The 25,490-nt window shown below is 41.8% G+C and overlaps 1 protein-coding gene across 2 annotated transcripts in view; it reads left to right on the forward strand.

Annotated features, from left to right (window-relative positions):
- ezrb (ezrin b) overlaps nucleotides 1-25,490 on the forward strand; it is a 127,270-nt gene that overhangs the window by 53,808 nt on the left and 47,972 nt on the right. For both annotated transcript variants that reach the window (XM_043696173.2, XM_043696175.2), the window contains exons 3-4: nucleotides 635-718; nucleotides 20,905-21,000. In XM_043696173.2, the coding sequence (XP_043552108.2) occupies nucleotides 635-718; nucleotides 20,905-21,000 (180 nt within the window). The remainder of the gene's footprint in view (nucleotides 1-634; nucleotides 719-20,904; nucleotides 21,001-25,490) is intronic.

Raw genomic sequence — 25,490 nt, forward strand, 5'->3', positions numbered from 1 at the left:
TCCCATCATTTGCAACAATCGGGTCAAACAGAACCTCAGCACGTAGTGACAGTGTGTGCGTGTACCAAGGATTTATACACCGCTTGATGCAGCTGCACACAAAGGTGACCATCAGGGTGAAGGCAGTGTTGGGTGCGTTCGTACCCTGCCCCTTTATCCAGCATTTTGTGCAAGGCATTCCTGTGGTCACAGGCCATCTTAGATTTCCAGATGAATAACCTTTTTATGTGGCACCTTGTCAAATGTCTTCTGGAGATCCAAGCACAGTGCGCCAACAGATTCCCCTTATCCACAGTGTGATTTCCTTTCAAAGGATTCCAATAAATAGGTTAAATGTCTTTTCTTTCCACAAACTAGGTTCTTGCTTTCTCTTTCCCTTTCTGAATTTTTCCAAGTGCTCAGCTACATCTTCTATGATTCTAGCACCTATCCCAAAGCAGACATCAAGATGGCCAAGAGTTTCCTATTTTTCAGTCCTCTAATGGCAAAAGCCTGTGTAAGTAAATAAGTGATGTTAAATTTAATTGTTTGCCGTCTAACTAAGAAGGCACTCAAAGTATGGGAGCTAACTTTCTATGGTTAATGTAAAATTGCTTTTTTAATCCAAAGTTTTTTTGTCTTTGCTGTCTTTCAGATCAGTGTGCGCGTTACAACAATGGATGCAGAGCTGGAGTTTTCCATCCAACCCAGCACTACAGGCAAGCAGCTCTTTGACCAAGTAAGTCTAAGGATTTTTATTTGTGTATACTATTGTATGATCTTAATATGCCCCATACCATGTATGTAATGGTAAGCTGTGGATCACTAGGTACTTGCCAGGGAAGGAAAATAAAAGCTTTCATTGGGCAATGATGGGATTAAGATAAATTGGAGAAGCAGTGAATTAATTATCCCTCTTTCAATACAAAATGGATAAGAGGTTCTGAAAGAGCCTCCAGTGTTTGGGTTGAAACACAATATTCAATGTGATGCATTGAAGAATCTTAACCAAAACATCTCTTTTTAACAGGTTAGAACTGAGAAAACAATGCCTGTCTAAGTCTTTTTCCCCTTTATTTGAAGCCATCTGTAGTGGTGATTATTAATAGCACCAATTGGTATTAATGCATTTCAATGTAATAAATCGTGGTGCACTTCAGAGGGACATTATAAAGCAGAATTTGACATCCAGCCATAACAAAACAGTGAGTACTTGACCAAAACCCATGGTTGATGAGGCAGATTTTATGATAAACCTTTTGAGAAGTCACAAGTGATAGAGGTCGAAGCTAGCCTGGCAGCTAGCTTCAGTACATTATTAAACAATAGTAATGGTGAGGAAGAAAATTTGGGCAATGAAGGGAAAGAAACTGTCTTTAGTCCTTATACAGGACAAGGCATGGACCATGAAAGGGAACAGGGAATCATAAGAGCTGAAATCCAGAAGGAGGTGGGTGAGTTTAAACATTTTTCTGAAATTGGGCCAATAATTTAAACAACTTCTGGGGTGATGAAGTACTGTGATTTAATAGTTTAAATGCTTAAATTATTTAATTTTGCATGATTGTAACTGTTTCCAAACATTAAACCCTAATAATTTGAACAAATTACAATAAAGATGGCAGGGCAGTTGGGGGATACCAGAGTGATATTTAGCAACCACATCTCTAGTTTGAGTTTGAAGTTCAAGAAACTTTGGCGCAATAGTTGAGCAAGATTGAAAACTCTGCATTTAAATAGGGAGAAAGGTTCCTGGAACTTTATTTTTGAAAAAGTTTTATATCCCATGAATTGGGTGTTTCAAGTAATAGCATGCTGAGCATGAAGGTTTGTTTTCAGACATTTTGTCACCACACTAGTAACATAATCAGTGAGAGCCTCTGGTGAAGCGCTGGTTGTATGTTCTGCCTCTTTATTTATAGGTCTTGTTGTTTTAAGGTGGGTGATGTCATTTCCAGTTCTTGCTTTCCCAAGGGAAGGTAGATAGGATCTAAATCAATGTGTTTATTGATGGAGTTCTGGTTAGGATGCCATGCCTCTAAGAATTCTCGTGTGTGCCAGGTGAAACAAAGACACAGTCTGAAAACAAACCAAGCTCAGCGAGCTAACTTACATATCTACCTTTTTTTTTCCTCCGCTACATTGATGACTGCATCGGTGCCACCTTGTGCTCCCACGAGGAGGTTGAACAGTTCAACTTCAACACATTCCACCCCAACATAATTCATCTGGACCATCTTTGACACCTCCCTTCACTTCCTGGACCTCTCTATCTCCATCAATGGTGACTGACTCAACACTGACATTTTCTACAAACCCACCGACTCCCACAGTGGATTAGGTCAGGCAGCATCCAGGGAACAGGAGAATCGACGTTTCGGGCATAAGCCCTTCTTCAGGAATGAGGAAAGTTTGTCCAGCAGGCTAAGATAAAAGGTAGGGAGGAGGGACTTGGGGGAGGGGTGTCGGAAATGTGATAGGTGGAAAGAGGTCAAGGTGAGGGTGATAGGTCAGACTGGGGTGGGGGTGGAGAGGTCGGGAAGAAGATTGCAGGTTAGGAAGGCGGTGCTGAATTTGATGGATTTGACTGAGACAGGGTGGGGGGAGGGGAAATGAGGAAACTGGTGAAATCCGAGTTCATCCCTTGTGGTTGGAGGGTTCCTAGCCGGAAGATGAGGCGTTCTTCCTCCAACCGTCGTTTTGTTGTGGTCTGACGATGGAGGAGTCCAAAGACCTGCATATCCTTGGTGGAGTGGGAGGGGGAATTGAAATGTTAAGCTACAGGGTGGTTGGGTTGGTTGGTCTGGGTGTCCCAGAGGTGTTCTCTGAAACGCTCCGCAAGTAGCCGGCCTGTCTCCCCAATATAGAGGAGGCCACATCGGGTCCCCAATATAGAGGAGGCATACCCGATGTGGCCTCCTCTATATTGGGGAGACAGGCCGGCTACTTGCGGAGCGTTTCGGAGAACACCTCTGGGACACCCGGACCAACCAACCCTGTAGCTCAACATTTCAATTCCCCCTCCCACTCCACCAAGGATATGCAGGTCTTTGGACTCCTCCATCGTCAGACCACAACAAAACGACGGTTGGAGGAAGAACGCCTCATCTTCCGGCTAGGAACCCTCCAACCACAAGGGACGAACTCTGATTTCACCAGTTTCCTCATTTCCCCTCCCCCCACCCTGTCTCAGTCAAATCCATCAAATTCAGCACCGCCTTCCTAACCTGCAATCTTCTTCCCGACCTCTCCGCCCCCACCCCAGTCTGACCTATCACCCTCACCTTGACCTCTTTCCACCTATCACATTTCCTACACCCCTCCCCCAAGTCCCTCCTCCCGACCTTTTTATCTTAGCCTGCTGGGCAAACTTTCCTCATTCCTGAAGAAGGGCTTATGCCCGAAACGTAGATTCTCCTGTTCCCTGGATGCTGCCTGACCTACTGCGCTTTTCCAGCAACACATCTCCGGCTCTGATCTCCAGCATCTGCAGACCTCACTTTCTCCCCACAGTGGATTACCCAACCTCCTGCAAAAATGCTATCCTTTATTCCCAATTCCTCTACCTCCACCGCATCTGCTCCCAGGAGGACCTGTTCCACCACAGAACACACCAGATGGCCTCCTTCTTTAAAGACCAATTTCCCCTCCCACGTGGGGGTTGATACCCTCCAGCGCATCTCATCCACTTCCTACACTTCTGCCCTTGAACCCCCACCCCTCCAACCGCGATGACAGAACCCCCTACTCCTCACCATCATCCTTTATCCTCTTTATCATCCTCCACCATTTCCACAACCTACCCCAGCACCAGAGATATTTCCCTCCCCACCCCACCTGCTTTCCATAAAGACAGAAGTTAAGTTCCCTCCACAACTGCATCGTCAGGTCCACGCCCCCCCCACCCCAACTTCATCCTAAGCCCCAAAGAAGCCATCAAAGTTTCACCTGCACTTCCATACATCTCACTTACTGTATCCATTGCTGCTGATGCAGTCTCCTCTGCGTTGAGGAGATAGGATACCTACTCACCGAGCGTTTCAACGAATGTCTCTTAAACACCCGGACCAACCAACTCCACCAGCCCGTGGCTGAACACATCAACTTCCCCTCCTGCTTTGCTGAGGGCATGCAGGTCCTGGGCCGCCTCCACTGCCACTCCTTATCACCCAATGCCTGGAGGAAGAATGCCTCATCCTCTGCTTCGGGACTCCAACTCTATGATATCAATGTGGATTTCACCAGTTTCATCATTTTTCTTTCCCCCCCCGCGCCCCACCTTATCCCAGTTCCAACCTTCCAGCTTAGCACCGCCTTCATGACCTGTCCCATCTGTCTATCTTCCTTACAACCTATCACCTTTTAACCCCACCTATTGCACTCTCCAATACCGTTCTCCCCCAGCCCCACCGTCCTCCCGTTTCCACCCGAGGCTCCCAGCCTCATGCCTGATGAAGGGCTTTTGCCTGAAACGTCAATTTTCCTGCTCCTTGGATGCTGCCTGAGCTGTGTTTTTCCAGCACCACACTCTCTTGACCCTTGCATGTCATCAACCTGAGCTACAAATATTCTCAAATCGTTAGGTGTATCAATTTTAGGCTGTGGCCAACCGCTGGAAGATGGGAAAAGGAATAGGCCATCTGGCCCCTTGAGGCTGCTTTGCTGTTCAATAGGTTCTTGGTTGATCTTTTTGTGGACTCACTCCACTTACCCACCTGCTCACTATGATCTTCAATTCCTTTACTATTCAAAAATCTGTCTACCTTTTGCCTTAAATACATTCAACAACATAACTTCAGTTGCTTTACTGGATAGAGAATTCCACAGATTCACAACCTTTTGGGAGAAGAAGTTTCTCCTCAACTCATTCCTAAATCCGCTCCCCCTTTTTATTTTTGAGGCTGTGACCCCTAGTTCTAGTTTCACCTGGTAGTGGAAACAACCTCTCTGTTTCTATCTTATCTATTCTCTTCATAATTATAAGTTTCTACAAGCTTCCCCACCATTCTAAATTCCAATGTGTATAGTCCCAGTCTACTCTCTCTCCTCATAAGCCAACTATCCCCATTCCAGAATCAACGTAGTGATCTCTTCAACACCCCTTCCAGTGCTAATATATCCTTTTTCAAGTAAGGAGATCAAAACTGTATGCAATATTCCAGGTGTGATTTCACCAGCTGCAGCGTAACCACCTTGTTTTTAAACTCTTGCCCTCTAGCAATGAAGGACAGTATTCCATTTGCCTCCTTAATTATCTGTGCCTGCAGATCAATGTTGTGTGATTCATGCACAAGGACACCCAGGTCCCTCTGCACAGCAGCATGCTGTAATTTTTTTTACCACTTTTTATATTCCATTTTGCTGTTTATTCCAACCAAAGTGGATGACCTCCCATTTATTGAATTTGTACTCCATCTGCCAGACCCATTCTATATTCTACTGCAGACTTTCAATGTCCTCTGTACACTTCACTGGACTACTCATTTTAGTGTCATCTGTGAATTTTGACACATTACACTTGATCCACAACTCCAAATCATCTCTAAATTGTAAACAATTGCAGCCCAAACACTCAGCTCCATATAGAAAAGCACCTGTTTGTCCCCACTCTTGTGCTGTTAACCAATCCTCTATACATCCTTATACATTACCTGAAATGCTGTGTCTTACACAGCAGCCTTGTGTGCAGGACTTAGTCGAATTCTTTCTGAAAATCCACAAAACACCCCATCCACTGGTTCCCATTGTCCACTGCACTCACAATGTCCTCAAAGAATTTGAATAAATTAGTTCAACGTGACCAATCTTTTCATGAACCAGTGCTGCTTGAATAGTTTGTCTGAATGTCTCACTATTTATTCCTTAATAGATTCACGCATTTTTCCCACTACAAAAATTAAGCTAACAGTTCTATAGTTAACCTATCTTTTGTCTACCTCCATTTTCTAAACAGTGGTGTTGCTTGCTAGTTTCCAATCTGCTGTAACTGCCCCCAAAGTCCATCAAATTTAGTGAATTACCATGAGCGCATTTGCTATTTCCCCTACCCTGGGATGCATTTCATCAGGTTCTGAATCAGTGGTGCTGGAAGAGCACAGCAATTCAGGCAGCATCCGAGGACAGGCAGCCTGAATTGTTGTGCTCTTCCAGCACCACTGATCCAGAATCTGGTTTCCAGCATCTGCAGTCATTGTTTTTACCTGCATTTCATCAGGGCCAGGCGATGTCTGTCTTTAGTCTCATTAGCTTGCCTAACGTTACCTGATTAGTGACAATGATCGATCCTCTGTCTTCACCTTCCATAGCCTCCTTGTCACCAATTATTGGCCTGTTTATTGTCTTCAAATGTGAAGACTGATACAAAACACCTGTTCAATGCATCAGCCATTTCCTCACATCCATTATTAAATGTGCCTTCAAATCCTCTAAAGGACCAATGTTTATCTTAGCCTCTATTTTTGGCTTTATATATTTATAAACATTTTTGCTATCTGTTTTTATATTATGAGCTAATTTACCCTCAATCCATCTTGCCTTTCTTTAGTGGTTTTTTTGTGTGGCTTTCCTTTTTACCACTTAAAGATTTCCCAATCCTTTAGTTTCTACTCATCTTTGCAACTCTGTATTTGCTTCCAATTTTATACCCTCCTTTTCTTTCCTTTAGTTATCTATGGCTAATTATCCCTTTCCTAGTCTTTCCTTTTTCAGTGGTAGAATATTTTTGCTGAACAATGAAAAATTTTGAAAGTGCTCCTCTGTTCCTCAATTATCCCACCATATAGTTCTTGCTCCCAGTCTACCTTAGTCACCACCAACCCCCCCCCCCCCCCCCAGCCCCAAACCATCCCACTGTAGTCTCCTCTGTTTAAGCGCAAGACATTGGTATTGGATTTTTGCTTCTCTCCCACCATCTGTATTTTAAATTCAACCCTACTGTTATTGCTCCTTCAGAGAAGGTCCTTAACTGAGACATTAATTATTCCTGTCACTTTTTTATACGGGACCAGATCTAGGATAGCTTATTCCCTCGTAGGTTCCTCGAACAATGGGTAATGGAACCTATCGTGGATACATTCTCGAGGAACTTCTCCTCAAGGCTGCCTTGACTGACCTTGTTTTGACCAATCAATATGTAGATTAAAATTCCCCATAATAATTGTTGTACCATTTTCACATCAATTGTTTTCTTTTATTGCCTGTTCCACCGTGGTATTTGGTGGCCTATAGACTACGTCTATCGATGACATTTTCTCCTTTTTATTATTTCTAATTTCCACCCACATAGTTCTGTAGAGGGTGGCACGGTGGCTCAGTGGTTAGCAATGCTGTCTCTCAGTGCCAGGGACCTGGGTTCAATTCCTGCCTCTGGCAACTGTCTGTGTGGAGTTTGCACATTCTGTGTCTGTGTGGGTTTCCTCTCACAATCCAAAGATGTACAGGTTAGGTGAATTGGCTATTCTAAATTGGCTATTCTAAATTGCCTGTAGTGTTAGGTGGATTAGTCAGGGCAATGGGTCTTGGTGGGTTGCTCTTTGGAGGGTCGGTGTGGACTGGTTGGGCCAAAGGGCCTGTTTCCACACTAAGAGAATCTAATCTAATCTGTAAGGAATCAATGTCATCTCTCACTGCCATCCTGATGTGTTCCTTAAATATTAGAACTGCTTTGTGATTTGTACTGTCAACTCATTTGCTTTGTTTTAAATGCTACAAGCATTCCAGTAAAGTGCCCTTATGCTCATTTTAATTCCTTTTTAGCTTCTTCTGGTAGAATTAAGATTCATTGTCCTTAAACATTCTCACTTTTCTGTCACTACCTGGTTTCCACTCATCTTAATGCTACATTGCTCAGCTGCTTCTTGCTTTTTATGTACTATGCTCAGCTGCTTCTTGCTTTTTATGTACTATCTTAATTCTTTTCTCAAGCTCTCACTCACTCTTGCTAACTCAGAGCCTTAGGTTCCCATTCCTCTGCCAAACTAGTTTAAAGTCCACCCAACAGTGATGACACCAATATTCTTGCAGGTGGTTTTGCTACACTGGGCGAAGACCGTCTCTCTTCAACAGGTCCCATCTTTCCTAGAAACTGACCCAATTATTCAGAAATCTAAAGCCCCCTCCTACCCCACTTCCCAGCTACCAAATCTACCAATTCCTAGCCTCGCCAGATGGCGCAAGTAACAATCAGGAGATTACTACCTTTTTTTGAGAACCTAGTTTTCCATCTAGCTCCTAATTTCTCCAAGTTTAGCTCTCTGGATCACCATGCCTCGTTTTTAACCTAGGTCATTGATACCAATGTGTAACACAACTGATGGTTGTCTCCCTTCCACACCCCCAAACCACCCTCACTTATCACTACAGTCCTAACAGCCTTTTTCTACCTGGTTGGTGCAGTTGAGCATCCTGTGATACTGCAGGTTTTGGTTTGCTGCAATTCCTTAAGGCATTATCACCATCACCAGAATTCAGCACAGAGTACCGATTTGGCTATTGGAATGGCCTTGGGGTTGGGGTCTGCTGGATTACTTACCTCACCTTTGTGTGTGTGACAGTTACCCATTCTCCATCCTGCCACGCTTACCAGGATGTTACATAGTATGGAGGGAAGGCCTTATGAGGATTTGAGGCTGTTTTTGTAAGAGAGAAGGAGGTTGAGAGGTGACTTAATTGATACATCAGATAATCAGGGTGAGGTAGGATGCACAGTGAGAGCATTTTTTTCCTTTGGTGACGGTTAGCACAAAGGGACCTCGCTTAAAATTGAGGGGTAATAGATATTGGACAGATGTCAGAGGTAGGTTCTGTAGGGATGTGGAATGCCCTGCCTACAACAATAATAGATTTGTCGTCATTAAAGGCATTTAAATGGTCATTGGATAACCGTATGGATGATGATGAAATAGTGTAGGTTAGATGGGCTTCAGATTGGTTTCACAGGTTAGCGTGACATCAAGGGCCAAAGTACCTGTACTGCACTGCAATGTTCTACGTTCTGTTGTCTGAGACAATCCTCCTCACTTTCAACAACAACGCCAAGCTGTGTCTTCTGCAAACTTTGACTATAGAGGGTATAATCCCATTCAAGTCATTAATGATCATCATAAACAAGGATACTAGCACTGATCCCTGTCGTACATCACTAGTTAGACTTACATTCACACAAACCAGCTGCATCCATCAGCCTTTTGCCTTCTATTTGCAAACCAGTTTTACATCCACTTTGCCAACTTGTCTTGGGTCCCATGGGCTCTACCTTTTCTTTTTGGCCCAGCCTTCCATGTGGGACCTTTTCAAAAGCCTTAATGAAGTCCATGTAGACATCAAATGCACTGCCCTTATCAAAATATTTAATCACCTTATCAAAAAAACTTGTCAAGCAAAATCTTCCTCTAACAAAACCATGCTGACTATCCTGTCTCTCAAAATCTCTTCCAATAATTCCCCTGTAACTGTCATACTACCAGGTCTGTAATGACCTGGCATAAGCCTGCTGTCCGTCCTGAACAAAGGTACTAAATAGCCAGCCTTCAGCCATCTGGCACTTCACCTATGGCCAGCAAAGTATTAAATATCTCGGCAAGCTCAGCACCTCAGCAAGCTACTCCCTTGCCTCTTGTTGCAGCAGGGATGCATCTTCTCAGGCCTTTTGGATTTATTCACTTTTTTATTTGCCTGCTAGATCATCTAATATATTTTATTAATCTTAACATATTCCAGGATCTCAATACACCAACTGAAATCCCCAGCTTCAATGTCTTCCTACTTCGTGAATACAGATAAGAAATATTTATTTAAGACCTCACCCACATCCATGCTCAGTTTGCCCCTTTAGTTTGTAATAGTCCCCTTGGTAATCATCTTTGACTCAATATACTTGCTAAACCCCAAGGCATTTTCCTTAACCCTATGTGCCAAGGGTATTACATCACCTCTTTTTGCCATCCTCCTTTTAAGCACCCCTCATCCTCCTGAAGGCTATGCTGTTTTAAGTACTGTACCAAACATTTCTTCCTCCTTTATCAAACTGTCTATCCCCTGACATCTAAGGTTTCCTGCACTTGCTACTCTTGCCCTTGCTCTTAGAGGAACACCTTGGCTCTACATTCTTGCTTTTCCAAATGTAGACTTGCTTGCAAATAGCTGCTCCCGATCTGTTTGCCAGATCCTATATATCTATTCTTAGAGGAGAAAGTGAGGTCTGCAGATGCTGGAGATCAGAGCTGAAAATGTGTTGCTGGAAAAGCGCAGCGCTGCACTTTTCATATCTATTCTTAGCCCTTTCATAATGACTTTGAAACTCCCCAAAATGCTCACTCACTTGACTGGTTCATTCCCCTAAAATTAGGTCTATCTATATACAGGCACAAAAAGCTCTTGTGATTGCACTTTAAAAATTCCAGCCCATCTTATTCTTTCACACTAAAGCAATCCTAGATAATGTTGGTGCATTTGAATTTCCCCTAAGAGTTTGTCTCACTACTTGTGATTTGCGTACATATTTGCTCCTTTCATTCCTTCTGGAAGGCCAGCAGTATAATACCAACAAAGCAATTGAATGCTTTATTTTTGCTTTCTTTCTAAGCTGCTTCGAGCACTGCCTCATCCGCAGAGCCTGTTAGGACATCATCTCTCACATCATTGATGGTTTCCTTTTTAATCAATAATGCAGTGCCTCCACTACCTTTTCTCTCATCCATATCCACCCCCAACTAACCAATCACACCTGAGCTTTTATACCCTGGAAAGTTTGAGGTGCTAGCCTGCCCTTCAACTATGTCTCATTTGATTGCAACAATATACAGATCAATGTTTAACGTTAGTCTTACCAGTCAGGCTCCAAGCATTAAAATAGATGCAGTTCAGCTCTTACTTCCACATGCCTTATCATGCCTAGGTCTCTTCCACTTGCTAGACTGTCCTAGTATGTGTCCTACATCTGAATGGTCTTTGATCCTGACGTTGCCTCTACTCTGTGCACCATCCCCTCCCAAAGTAATTAAATCTCTTCAACAGCAGGAGAAACTGTTCCAGCCAAGCTATTGGCCCATTCCAGTTCACCAGCCCAGCTTGTACAGGCCCCACCTCCACCATAAATATGCCAGTGATCCAAAAGGCAAAAACTCTCCTTCCTACATAACCCTTTTAACCAGGCATTCATGTGACATTTGCTATTCCTATAAGAAGCATGAGGCACCAAAAGCAATCTGGAGATTACAACTTTATTACTCGTCGTCTTCAGTCTACCATTTCTCGCTCCAATCATGTTGCAGGATCTTACTCTTTTTGTATCATGTCTTACTTGCTAATATTCATTAGCAATCATTGGCTAACGAGTATGATTATCCATCTAGAAATTGTCACTAATCATGGGTTCTGTGGATCCTTCCACAGCTGATGAGCTCCATTCTAGAGCAACATCTTCAACCATACATGTAGGCAGGTGTTTTTGGGAGGCAAATGTGGCCCTTGGCCTTGAGATTATTGGCATTCCTTTCTCTGGTTCCTTTTCCATACTTCCTCTTTCTAATGGGTGTTGTGAAAGAATTGTGCCCTTTCATACAGGGGTTTCCTCCGAGCATGTTCCATGCATTGATATTTAAGTTGCATTTCTTGAGAAGCCTTCAGGGAGTTTGGAAGTGCTTCCTTTGTCCTCTTGTTTGAGTACCTGGAGTTGGATGAAGATTATTTGTTTTGGCAATTGAAACTCTAGCAACCTAAATATATGGCTGGCCTAGCAGAATTTGTTTCAGATGATTCACTTCAATGCTGATAGCTGCTTCAGGAATGTTGACGTTAGTATGTTTTGTTCGCCCAACGAATGTAGAGAATCTGTCTCAACAGTATTCGTGGTACTTCCCAAGGGCCTTAAGGTGTTGTCCATATGTTTTCTAAGTTTCAGAGCCATATAGAAGAGTCAGGATAATGACTGCCTTATACACAAGGATCTTGGTATCCGTACCAAGGTCATGTTTGGCAAAGACTTTCATCCTTTGGGCATCCAAAGAAAGTGCTCATAAATGGATGCCTCATTAAATCTCTGCATTGATGTCAGCCTTAGCTTCCCAAGTAAGGGGCTTGTTCCATGTTTTGGGAGGATTTTCCATTGATCTTTAATGGATAGATGAGGCAAAATTTGACTGGGGTGAGGTTGGTAAAGGAGTTGTCTTAAGATTGAGGCTGAGACTGACCAGTATGCTTCCATGTAATCATTAAGTGAGGCTTGAAGATTTGAGAACAGAGTTGACATTTCCTGGCTACTGAAGTTGAGTGACGTTGGTGTCATTTTCTTCTTGGATTTTAACTAGTTAAGGTTGAAAGTTTTTCATTAATCCTGGAGAGTGACTACACCACTAGAAGTTTCATCTTGACAAGATGACGAATGGTGGCAATGAAGATGGAGAAAAGGGTGGGGTGATGACTCCTTTCTGCTTGACCTCCTGACTCAACATCAGAATTGTGATATTGCTGTCTGTGAGGACCATTGCTGTCATCTGGCTGTGGATGAGACGGGATCTGATTGAATTTGACTGGGGACAGCCAGCATTTGACAGTGCTGTCATTAGCCCTTTTTTTTGATTTAGCTCTGTCAAATTGGAGGCCATGTAGCATGGATGGTATTGATCCTGGTATTCCTTTTGGAGTAGCTAAGCAGTGAAAATCATATCTGTGGTTTGATTGGAAGCCACATTGACTTTCAAGCAGAATTTCCTCAGACTAGGAGACTAGCAAGGATTTGGGCAATGGAAAGTAGAGAGATCCCTTGACAGTTCCCACAATCCACTTTGCCTCCTTTCTTGGCAATGGCAGCATCCCTGAGATCAGCTTGGCTTTCTTCTTTGTCCCAGATTTTCAGGTACAGTTGATGGAGGTGTTCAGTAAGTCCTGATGTCCCAAGTTTAAAAATATCCCATTTATTCCTATGGCTTTTCCAATCTTCTTGTGTATTTAATGGCAGTTTCAACTTCCACCATGCTAGAGGGGAGTCCAAGACCACCATTGGAGAGTTGAGGGATTTCCCCAGACATGTTCTTGTCAACGATTGTATTGTAGTTTAGAAATTATATTAAGTGTTCCTTCTGTTTTGGAGGCTGATGCTTTTCCCCCACAAAAAGCTTCCATCCTTACTGCATATCAGTTTGAGGCCAAGGATGTTGAGTCTGTATATTTCCTTAGCACTGAAGAAATTCCAGGTGTTCTTGTCAGCAAAGAGTTACAACTCCTTTTAGCCTTCTCGGTATTGTATTTTATTCTGGATTTCTCTCGTTCTCCTTCATAATTCCACCTTTTGTTTCAGGAGTTCTCCTCTGCCTCACTGGCAATGTTTTTTCCAGGATGGAAAGCTTTCCTCTTGTCAGTGAGGTCTTTGATGTGATCATTCTTTTCAAACCAGTCTTAGAGCGTCCTTGTCTTAGCTGATGGTTTCTTCACAGTATGATATGGCTATCTTCAGCTCTTTTCAGGTTTCCTATGCTCTGTTACGATGGAGATTTTGGTGAAGACATTGGATGTTCGCTCTTGAAGCCACTCAACCTTGAGATTTTTCTCAACTGTTTCTTCAGCTGCTTTTGGTGGTATTTGATGGGCACTAAAAGGTTGATGAACCAGTGGTCTGGCCAGTGGTCATCTGCACTGTTGTTGCTTTGGTTAAGTCAATTTTGTGCCAGTAGTTTTGATTGTGGAGGACTCCAAGAAATCTTGAACTTTTTGGCAGGACAGTGTTGGTGATGACTGGCTGATGTTCCACACATGTGTTAAGCAGGAGAGTCCTGTTGCAGTTGCAATTCCTCACTGCTTTGTTCTCTAGTCCTTTCCAGAATTGTCCTTTCCAACCCTGGTGCTCAAGTATTCAATGGTGATTTTTATCATCTTTAGGAAGCTTCCTTTTGAGCTCATGGCATCAAAGCGTGGAGTGGAGGCAGCCATTTCCATGGCAATTTCTCAATGGAGAATCCTGACATAATAGTTGCTGCTGAGAGTCAGTTGACCAGTTTGTTCTTGATGATTAATCCAATTCTATTCATCCTGGGTTGCTCCTCCAGTAGATCCCTAAAGGTGTCAGCACAGGTTGGTAGGGTGATAAAAGCATGCAGATGTTTTCCTTCACTAGCTGGAGCATAAAATATAGCAGCAGGTCCTGTTGCACCTTGATAGAACATTGGTTCAATCTCAGATGGAATGCTGTGTGCGCCATCCTATTGAAAGGATGTGATTGTACTGGGGAGGGTGCAGGGGAGGTTCACCAGGATGCTGGCTGAGTTGAAAAGATCGTGTTATGAGGAGAGACAGGCGAGGTTGGGTTTGTTTTCCTGGAGCAGAGGAGGCTGAGGTAGTATCTAGTCAAAATCCTCAAAATTGAGGCATGTATAGGTTGGGTCATGAGACAGGTCTGCCATGGGGAGAGGATTCCAAAACTATAGGGCAAACTTTGGAAGGTGAGGATTAAGTAATTTTAGTGGAGGTCTGAGGAAACCTTTTTTCATTTCATCTACAAGACGGTAGAAATATAGAATGTGCTGCCTGAGGGGGTAGTGGAGGCAGGTACTGAATGTTTTAAGAAGCATCTGGATGAACACTTAAGATAAAGTGTGAGTGAAGGTGATTAGTATAGTTTGATGTCTATTTGGTGTATACATAGGAGGCTAAAGGACCTTTTTTTTCTAAGCTGTATGACTGAGTATGAAATAGAATATGATTGTATATTTTGTTTTTGTAATTATAATTGAAGTGGCTCTCTCTTATTAAGAGAAGACCTGAGTACATCGCAAACAGTTTAAAGAAGGTATACCTGACTGATTCATGGGATGAAGGGACACTTACAAACATGATCCTGCTTGAAGTTGACAAGAATGGTGAAAGAATGCTATTGCTGGAGGGGAAACTAGAACTAAGCAAAGCAGTTTCAAAAGGGATCTGGAAGCTTAAAATAGAGGTGAAATAGATAAGCGATGAATGTCACAAAGGGAACCGTTTTTAACTGCCTCTAGTCTACATCTTAATTAACCTATTGGCATCTTCCTATTTGTCTTGGTAGTTCCTTTTGTTTTCAATAGCTTTTATTTTGCTCTCAGCATTGCTGACTGTCAAACCTAGTCTTAGACTTTGTGGAGTACTCCACAATCGCCTGATGAAGGAGCAGCGCTCCAAAAGCTAGCGCTTCCAATTAAACCTGTTGGACTATAACCTGGTGTTGTGATTTTTAACTTTGTACACCCTAGTCCAACACCGGCGTCTCCAAATCATTTTCTATAAGATAATTCCATTTTTTTGGTGCACCATATTCGTAAGGAAGTCCAGGGGATATATATTCCCTAACTATCCATTATGTATCGTGAACAAATTTGAATGCTTTTCTTTTGCCATCCTGTTGACATCAAAATTTTTTCCCTAATTTTTTTTCAGACACTGCATGTCATTTGTGTATGTAAAGTACTTCATGGATAACTTGGTGATTAGTATCAACTCACAGCTCTGAAGTTGTGCTGCCTGTAAGGGTGATGAGTCGACTCTCCTGCTGCAGAACCAGCAAGAGTGATTTCTATTCAAGGAGAATTTTATCCTGCAGCTGCTATTGTACCTGAGTTAAATGTAGGTCAGAGAGCAGGTAATGAATGCGCAAGTCTTTTGGCAAGTTAGCATCAGTCCAGCTGTTCAGATGAGTTTATGTTCACATAGCATGGAAAGATAAAGTGGCCAGAATTTATTTAAAATTTATTCAAATTTATTTCTAAATTGCCCATAGTGTTAGGTGCATTAGTCAGAGGGAATGGGTCTGGATGGGTTAGTGTTCGGAGGGTTGGTGTGGACTTGTTGGGCTAAAGGGCCTGTTTCCATACTGTAGGGAATCTAATATTATCTAATCTAAATAGTCAAGTCCTGAGACTTGAGAGTTTTGGAAAGAAATGAGCTAAGGCACAGTGGTTAGCACTGCTGCCTCACAGCGCCAGAGACCCGGGTACAATTCCCGCCTCAGGCAACTGACTGTGTGGAGTTTGCACATTCTCCCCGTGTCTGCGTGGGTTTCCTCCGGGTGCTCCGGTTTCCTCCCACAATCCAAAAATGTGCAGGTTAGGTGAATTGGCCATGCTAAATTGCCCGTAGTGTTATGTGAAGGGGTATATGTAGGAGAATGGGTATGGTGGGTTACGCTTCGGTGGGTCGGTGTGGACTTGTTGGGCCAAAGGGCCTGTTTCCACACTGTAAGTAATCTAATCTAATCAATATTACATGAAGATAGGCTTGACAGAGGAGAGAGGTTGGTTGATCAGAAAGTTACCTTAGGATCAATAAGACAATAACTTGGGAACTGTCTATTTCAGCTAGTCAAGGAAACAAATGGAATGAGAGCCAATCAAATGACTGAGAGATGACCGTGGAGAGAGACAGCTGGCTGCAGTTAATTTACATGTATAGGTTGACCCCATGCTGGCACAAGAGGCAACAAGAGATCCTCTGGATAATTCTCAATTAACTGATGGCATCGAGAGATGCCATTGTTGAGGATATTCTGACCATAACTGGATAGTTAAATCTAGGTCTAACTGAATGTCGTTTCATCAAGATGGATAATGAAGATAATGCTGTGAATAGTTGTGTTGAAAGCTACAAACTGGTTGACGAGGATAATGCTGTATTGTAACAATTGTAGAATGTGCCCTCAGTGACTTGGCTGAATCTGAAATTTTACATTTTATTTCTTATTCAAAGAACACCAGCTTAATGTGGAAATAAATTTTTGCTCAGGTAAAAGTTTCTGAAGCTGAGCTCGGCTTCAATCAGTAAACTGCTTCCTTAAATTCTTCAGAGCTGCGTTATTGAACCTGGGAATGGTTGCAAATATTGAATTCCGCTAATTCTCTCCACTGCTATGTTTCTACCCACACATCAGTGACCTCTGTAATTTAGAACAACTGTGTCAATACTGCCCAAACATTTAATCATATCTGTGTTACCCGAGACCAGAACAAGTGGATCCCCGTGACCCAAACTGCATGTTGCCTTTCCTGTGCTATCTTGTTCTTTGATCTTTCGAGAGTAATCGAGTCATAGAGATGTACAGCATGGAATCAGACCCTTCGGTCCAACCCGTCCATGCCGACCAGATATCCCAACCCAATCTAGTCCCACCTGCGAGCATCTGGCCCATATCCCTCCAAACCCTTCCTATTCATATACCCATCCAAATGCCTCTTAAATGTTGCAATTGTATCAGCCTCCTCCACTTCCTCTGGCAGCTCATTCCAAACACATACTATTCTCTGTGTGAAAACGTTGCCCCTTAGGTCTCTCTGACTTTGTCTATTTATCCTATCCATGCCCCTCACAATTTTGTAAACCTCTATAAGGTCACCCCTCAGCCTCCGACGCTCCAGGGAAAACAGCCCGAGCCTGTTCAGCCTCTCCCTGTAGTTCAGATCCTCCAACCCTGGCAACATCCTTGTAAATCTTTTCTGAACCCTTTCAAGTTTCACAACATCTTTCCGATAGGAAGGAGACCAGAATTGCACGCAATATTCCAACAGTGGCCTGACCAATGTCCTGTACAGCCGCAACATGACCTCCCAACTCCTGTACTCAATACGTTGTCCAATAAAGGAAAGCATACACTGCCTTCACTATCCTATCTACCTGTGACTCCACTTTCAAGGAGCTATGAACCTGCTCTCCAAGGTCTCTTTGTTTAGCAACACTCCCTAGGACCTTACCATTAAGTGTATAAGTCCTGCTAAGATGTGCTTTCCCAAAATGCAATGCCTCACATTTATCTGAATTAAACTCCATCTGCCACTTCTCAGCCCATTGGCCCATCTGGTAACCCTCTTCGCTGTCCACTACCCCTCCAAGTTTGGTGTCATCTGCAAACTTACTAACTGTACCTCTTATGCTCACATCATTGGCTGAGTTCATCCTTCTAGTCCTCCTTAAATGTGGATGTATCTCCAGCTATTGTCCAACTCCATTGTACTTGCATAATTGAGGACTGAATGGGCCCAAACCAGTGCTCTCTCCTTTACGGCAACAATTGGAATGCAAGCATTAGACTCCAGATTCACTTCATGAAATTTTCTACTTTACAGAACTTCTATTCTCTCATTATTCTTAAAAAAAAAAAAAAAATTCATTCCCTCAAAAAAAACCAAATTTACAACCTATTGTACATGTAGGATAGAAAGCATTGATTTTTGAAAACATCCTGAACTAGTTTTAGATTTTTCATGACCTCAGCTGGCACATGACTGCAACATAGACTCTTACTATGGCTTGGTGTGTCAATATTTCCAGTTCCTAGATCTTACAATAAGGCAGTTTGACATGGTTGATGGCTGCCATGGTAGCATCTACATTTATGACTTTGAAACCTAGCTTGGCTGACGGGGCCTGAGTCTTGTGATATCCAGTCGGTCTCCCTGCCAGCTCAGGAAAATATCTCCCTTGAAAGTTGCAACTGTCCTTTCTGCCATTTCCATGACTGTGGTCTCAACATTGTACCTTTTTCCATGTCAAGTTCCTTTGGTCAAAATCTTGGTTGTTCTTTAAGTCTCCTATAGACTTTTCTTGTAAAAGTCATTTATCTTAATTTAAATCATGCCCACCATGCCAAGTTTTTTAATTAAGAGTATAATCTGCAAATATTTCTTGGCAACAGCTTCCTTTAATGGACTATAAGAACCCTCAGTGAAATTTCACTGTTAGTCATGATGAGTCTAGAATGTTATTAATTTCAACATATTTCATAGTACTGCAATTTCTTAGACAACTTGGCTACAGAAAAATCAAATCCCATCTTGGTGAGGAAAATATTTGCTTCATCTTCTTTTTGTTCATGTAACCCTGCATATCCCTGGATACTAAGGGAATTTAGTATAGCCAATCCATCTGATAGACACATCTCTGAATTGAGAAAACCATGTAGAAATAGGAGAACATGCAAACTCCACACATGCTATCACTTGAGGTTTGAATCAAACCTGGGTTTCTGATGCTGTGAGGCAGAGCTAGCCACAGTACCATCGTGCTGCCCAAATATTTCTTCTTAGCCATTTTTACCATTGTGTGATGTGTTGAACCACTAAAACTGAATATGAAGTTCACACAGAACAATCTTTAAGTTACTTAAAATTCCTTCAAATAAATTTTAGAAGCTTCAATAATGTTAATGTTTCTTCCCTCTTATTCTTTTCCCCAAAAGCTTGTATTGTTAACCATCGTATTAGTGGTACTTTTAACAAATGCTTTCTTAAAATTCATAAACCAAATCCATTACATTCCTGTCTGGTCTTGTATTCTTTGCACCTTGGAGTGGGGTTTCTGTGGGACAGGGCGTGGTGTTGATCTACACTGGATGTATTTAGTTCAATTTTAACTTGGCCCAACATTCTCCTCCATTCCAAACCATAAAAGTTAAGCATCTGGCTATGTGACATCAAACAATGTTAAGATTGCTGTATCTTATTGTACATTATACCATTGACTGCAGATGACATCTTATTTATCAAAGAGTGTCATCATGATGCCAATAGTAATAGCATCCAAGATAACCAGATGTATTTAAACGCTTTTTTTATATATGCAGTGCTGCTAATAAACTGCATTATGTATCTTACAAGAAACTAACTGTACATGGGGCGGCACGGTAGCTCAGTGGTTAGCACTGCTGCCTCACAGCTCCAAGGACCTGGGTTCGATCCCAACCTTGGGTGACTGTCTGTGTGGGGTTTGTCTATTCTTCTCGTGTGTGTGGATTTCCTCTGGGTGCTTTGGTTTCCTCCCAGAAGTATTGGCCTTGCTAAATTGCCCATAGCTTTCAAGAAGCTGTAGGTTAGGTGCATTAGTCAGGGGTAAATATGGAGTAATCCGGTAGGGGAATGGGTTTGGGTGGGATAACTCATCAGAGGGTGGTTGCGGGCTTCTTGGGCCTCGGGGCCTGTTTCCACACTGTAGGGATTCTAAGAAAACATCTATAGAATCAGCATGATTAAATATAGACCACTAAATTAAAGAGATACGAATTCTCATTGTAACCATGTACACCGACCTTATTTCAATCTAATATTTTATTTCTGTGCCAAGCGTTTAGTTTTTTAAAAAAAAAACCTGGCCTTGTCTCCTTTTTAATTGTGTACCCTGTGGTGAATGGGGAGGCCAACAAAGCTGGCAAACATTTTAATGAGAGAGGCTGTATACAAAGGACAAAAACAGCTGTAGTAAATAATTGTTTTTCAGACCAGAGGATTGCCTTTTGCAGACAAGTCAACATTTTAATTTTGAATCCGTTGAGACTGCTTGTTTGTTTTTCCATTGAACCATAGCTAACAAAGGGCTGGGATATAAAATATTTCCAAGCAGCAATGCACAGCCTTTCCATCTTCGGTGGTCTTGATGAAGACATTCCTCTGCCAAACCAATTTATTTATTCCCTTACTGCCTACATAAAACTGAGTGCAATATTGATATTTATTAAAGGAGTCTTCAAAAGCACTGTTGCTTTAGGCTGTCTATCAGCCCAATAACACATTTTGCTTCAAAATTGGTTGATTCCATTTAATTAGGTTCCAATGGAAATAACTCCACAGAGCCCAGTACCCTTCACCAAGTAACACTTTATGTACACATGCATGGTACTTGACACTGGCCTGGCTTCCTTGGAGCCAGCTCCGAGAGGACAAAACCTCTAATAGTCCTCTAACAGAACCAGGTTAACTACCCTAATCAGGAAACTCATTTTGAGGTTCACCTGGCTGACCCTTGTTACAATCATTACTCTTCTACTCCAAGTTTCAGTTGTGAACTTTTGTTCTGATGCTGTTTTCCTATCCCATGGAAAGCTCAAAGCTGAATGTAATATATAGTTCGAAAAGACTCCTGTGAACAACTCCAATAATCCTGCAGGCTTAAAATTGATGTTTATACTTTTTTTTTTCTCTACAGGTAGTTAAAACAGTTGGCCTACGAGAGATCTGGTATTTTGGACTCCAGTATATAGACAACAAAGGATATCCCAACTGGTTAAAGCTTGAGAAAAAGGTAAATGCACTTTTAAGTCTTGATTATGATCAGAGTAGTTCTTTTTCATTTCAAGCAGGTGATCTTGGTGATTTTTCCCCCCCCCCCCATCTAATTTTAATTTAATTTTTCTTTTCTCAATGACAGGGATAAAAGTAACTTATTCAAAACTACCCTCCTTGTTTTTGCCATCAAAGTAGAATGTGATTTAATGCTCTTCTACAGGATGTTACAGTTTAGTACTTTCATACAAAGTATGATGTTGGCTTTTGCATGTCAAGGAATGGTTGTCATTGTGGATGTGGATTTTTCAGGTCCAGAGTACCAGGTGTAATGTAAACTTTGTGTTTGCAATATTGGTGGTAAACTGAATTGTGCAAATTGAAAGAAGCTGGAGACGGTCAGGACTACAAATGCTGGAAACCAAAGTATGTCAGTGTGAAGCTGGAAAAGCACAGCAGGTTAGACAGCATCTAAGACTGCTGTGTTTTTCCAGATTCACAGCTATTGAAAGAAGCTGGCCACTTGCTTTCTATATTTAAAGCATAGAAATCAAGAGGAAAAACTTGTTCATTACTCAAGTTTTCAGTTTATAAATATTTTTCAAAGTTCTCAACCTCTTGCTTTTGGGTTAATTCGACTAAAATATAGTTGCTGATTGAGGGATATAACCATGGAAGTCTTGCATTGACGCACGTGATCAATCACCCAGTTCTATGCACATTAGCTTGTTGCTAAAACAATCCAATAATATTCAGTCTGTTACCCCTGGTTGTACCATAACTTTCCTGTGGTGAGTATTCCATATGCTAACAAAGCTTTGCTATTTTTCATCGGTGCAGAAAAGAAGCTAATTATTTAGCCTGTTGTTCCTGTGCCAGCAATCTGAAAGATTTGTCCACTGAGTACCATTTCTACAATATCCTCAAACTTTGTAAATTTTCCTTCAACTTTTTATCAAGTTCTTGATTCTGCTCCCACTGCCTCTTTTAGATCCTAGATCATGGTTGGAAAAAACTGTATGTCACGAAGTCCTCTGAATTGTCACACGGCTGTCATGCTGATTTGTGTAGAGTGTTGTGACCAAATAGATGCTTGGCGTTTTAATGTTTACGACAACAGCATATTGCATTAATTGCATTCTTTAATTTTAAAATGTTTAAAAGGAGTTAAAATTGTGTTGATCATTTTCTTTAAAGATCAAAATTCAACTTTGTGAACCACTTCTGACAATATTTTACTTATAATTTAAACCAATATTCAATTTAAAGCTGCCTAATTGAAAATCCATCTTGTGTATTGATCTTGAACAGCTGCATCAAGTCTCTCCAACTGGGCTTTGCCATCCCTAGTACTGTCCTAGTCCATCTCTTCTGTCCCCTTTCTCAGGCAATGAAATCATTCTTAAAATGTGCCTAGAATTTAATGCAGCACAGTAACTTAAATCTAAAATATATTTTTGGAAAGGTTTAGCATAACTTTGTACTGTGCTTCTATAAAGCCAAGAGCTTATGTTTCACACTAACTTCAAATATTTGTGTGCACATTTCTCCTCCTCACAGACAGTTACCACACTCCCTTAGTAAAACTGTATTAGTACTTGTTACAGAAATGCACCACAAGGTGCTTTCCAGAGCCCTTGTTTGTCCTGTCCAATTGCATCCTACGTCATTTATCTGGATTGCATTCTGTTTGACTTTTGGTAAAAGGGAGTAAGTTTTTAAAGGTGATATAAAACAAATCTTTGCAAGAAGACTGAGCTTCTGGTTGCCTACCATTTCAATGCAGCACCATGTTTCCTGACCAATATTCCTGTCTTGGGCTTGATAAGTGCTTCAGCAAAGCTCTGTGCAAGCTGAAAGAACAGCATCTTATTTTTCAGCTTTGACAAAGGGTCAGTTAGACTTGAAATGTCAGCTCTTTTCTCTCCTTGCAGATGCTGCCAGACCTGCTGAGATTTTCCAGCATTTTCTCTTTGGTTTCAGATTCCAACATCTGCAGTAATTTGCTTTTATCTTATTTTTCTACTTGGGAACTCTGCAACCTTCTTGACTCAAATATAGGGCCCTACAACTTGGTGCCTGTGCACTTTCTCCCACATCCTCGGTAGAACCAGACACTGCCATCATGTGGACTGCGAGCATAAACAATCCATTGTCAGCCACTAATGGTCACCATTAGCAGCAATCCATTATCCCAGGCTGACCTTTTATCCATTCCTTAGCTCAACTGGTTTTCTCTCTGAGCTTCATCTCTACTTATCACTGAATCCCCTAATTGCCACAAGCACGTGCGCACCTTCTCTAGCATGTATGCCAACTTTTCCCAGCCACAATCAGCTCTGAAGAGGGGTCACAGGATCAATGTAAATCCTGCTTTCTCTTCACTGATGCTGCCAGATCAAGTTTTTTTTCCAGCAATTTGATTTTGTTTACAATTTGTAAACTGCATAACATATATTTTTTCAAACCAGTCTTGCTATTGCTTATGCAACCTTTAAAGATTTATGATAGGAGCAACAATACAGATCAGAAGAGAGAGACACTTCAAAATGCTGCCATTTTATAGGGTGCCATCTTTCCACATTAGTCCCTTCAAAGTTCATTACATGTAACTTCTATTTGGTTAACCTCCATCTGCTGTTACGTTCACAATCTTTTGTCGTCATGTAATCTGGTAATTATCTTCACTCAGTTTACTGCTTTGTCAACTTTCATACAGTTTTAAAGCTTTGTTTTTCGTTTGTTCATGTGTTTGCTACTCTTATGGCAAAGTTTTAAGAAAAAGGGAGATTTAATGAGCCCAGTATTGACCATTGGTAGATTGAGCATTTGGTGTCCATGCAAATGCAAACTATTTTCCAATCGGGGAAGGGGGGGAAATCACTGCCACCATTTTTTTTTTGATTGCTGTCATTCAAGTCAATTTATTCATTCATGCCATTACTTCTATTTCAATTGTTTCCTTCTGTTTGGTACTTCCTTAAATACCTTCCGAAGCTGCATAATTTTTCCGCGGTTTCAGTTACCTGTGGTTTCCCGTGGCCCGAACATATCTGGAACCTTCTGGAATCAGGAGGCTGCCAGAAAGGTATGTTTCCCATTTTAAATAAATGGGCTTGCCCCTGTCTGCGGTTTTGGACTTCCATAGTAGATCGTGCAACGTATCACCGGGGGGAGGGGGGGAGGTGGTGGTGGAGGTGGAGAGAAACTAATGTACTATTACATCAATGTTTATGTTGATTTTAACTTTTTATTTCCTTTTGTAATTCCATTTGTTTGTTTGAACTACAAACTTTGAAATTCTCCTAGAAAGCCAAGTCCTCATCCTCTAATGTTGTTTGAAAATATTATGATAGCTCAGTGGTTAGCATTGTTGCCTCACAGTAACAGGTACCTGGGATTGATTCCACCCTTGAATCACTGTGCCTTTGTAGAGTTTGAACATTTTTTTTTCCCCCGTGCTTTTCCTCCAAAGATCATAGATGCGTAGGTTAGGTTGATTGGCTGTGCTAACTCGCCTCTTGGTATCCAAGGAAGTCCTAGGCTAGGTGGATTAGCCATGGTAAGTGTGAGGTTACGGGATATGGTAGAGTGGGTGGGATGCTGTTCAATAGAGTTTGTATCAGTCTTGAAACAACAATCAAATTGCGTCTGGAACACATCTAGCACTTGCATTTAAAATAAGAAAAAGTAAAGATCTAAGCTATCCTCTTAATATTTTGAGGGGGTTTGGTCTGATCCATAACACACACTAGGGGCTCTTGGCTTGAATTAAAAAATCTCACTTTATAGGTTGGATTTAAGGTTGTTGGACTCAAAGGCAGTGAGTGGTGAGATTTGTTTTCTTTTAATTTCAAGTATTGCATTTGGTTGGTTTAAACCGGGTGTGAAAGTGAGGTCTGCAGATGCTGGAGATCAAAGTTGAAACTTTATTGCTGGAACAGCACAGCAGGTCAGGCAGCATCCAGGGAACAGGAGATTCCTTGTGCTTACCAGTAAGATATGCTTATCAGTAAGAGTTTCCTAGGGGTGGAGCTGGGATGTGTACAGGTCCAATGTGCAACCTTTAAAGGGAAATGTAGGAGCAATAAGGTCAGAGAACCCTGGATTCAGGGCTGGAAAAAGAAAAATAGGATTTTTAGCAAGTCTGAAAGGAAAAGCTTCAATTGTGGCTAAATACAGGAAGTACAGGAGGGAACTGAAGATGTGATAGTACTATGGCTTTAAAAGTCACTTCAGGAGATTTACAGAAAGTGAGCAAGGTGGTTTTTAGAATTGGTAAACAAGCAGTTGGGGTTGCCTGAGTCTGTGAGGAAAGGAGAAAGGAATTCTGGTAATCATGCAACATTTGCATGCCGGAATCCCATCTGACGCTTTACAAATGGTTAAAATTCAGTTACAAATGAAACCGCTTGAAGGTGTAAAGGAAACTAAACAGTTTGGATTATAAATGAAAGCAGAAGAAAAGCAAGGGGGGTAAAACATCAGGATAAAGATATGGCACCAGAG

The sequence above is a fragment of the Chiloscyllium plagiosum genome, unplaced genomic scaffold (genome assembly GCF_037043375.1).
Source record: "Chiloscyllium plagiosum isolate Xiang-an unplaced genomic scaffold, Cpla_swu_hap1 HiC_scaffold_10, whole genome shotgun sequence".
NCBI classification, from domain to species: Eukaryota; Metazoa; Chordata; class Chondrichthyes; order Orectolobiformes; family Hemiscylliidae; genus Chiloscyllium; species Chiloscyllium plagiosum.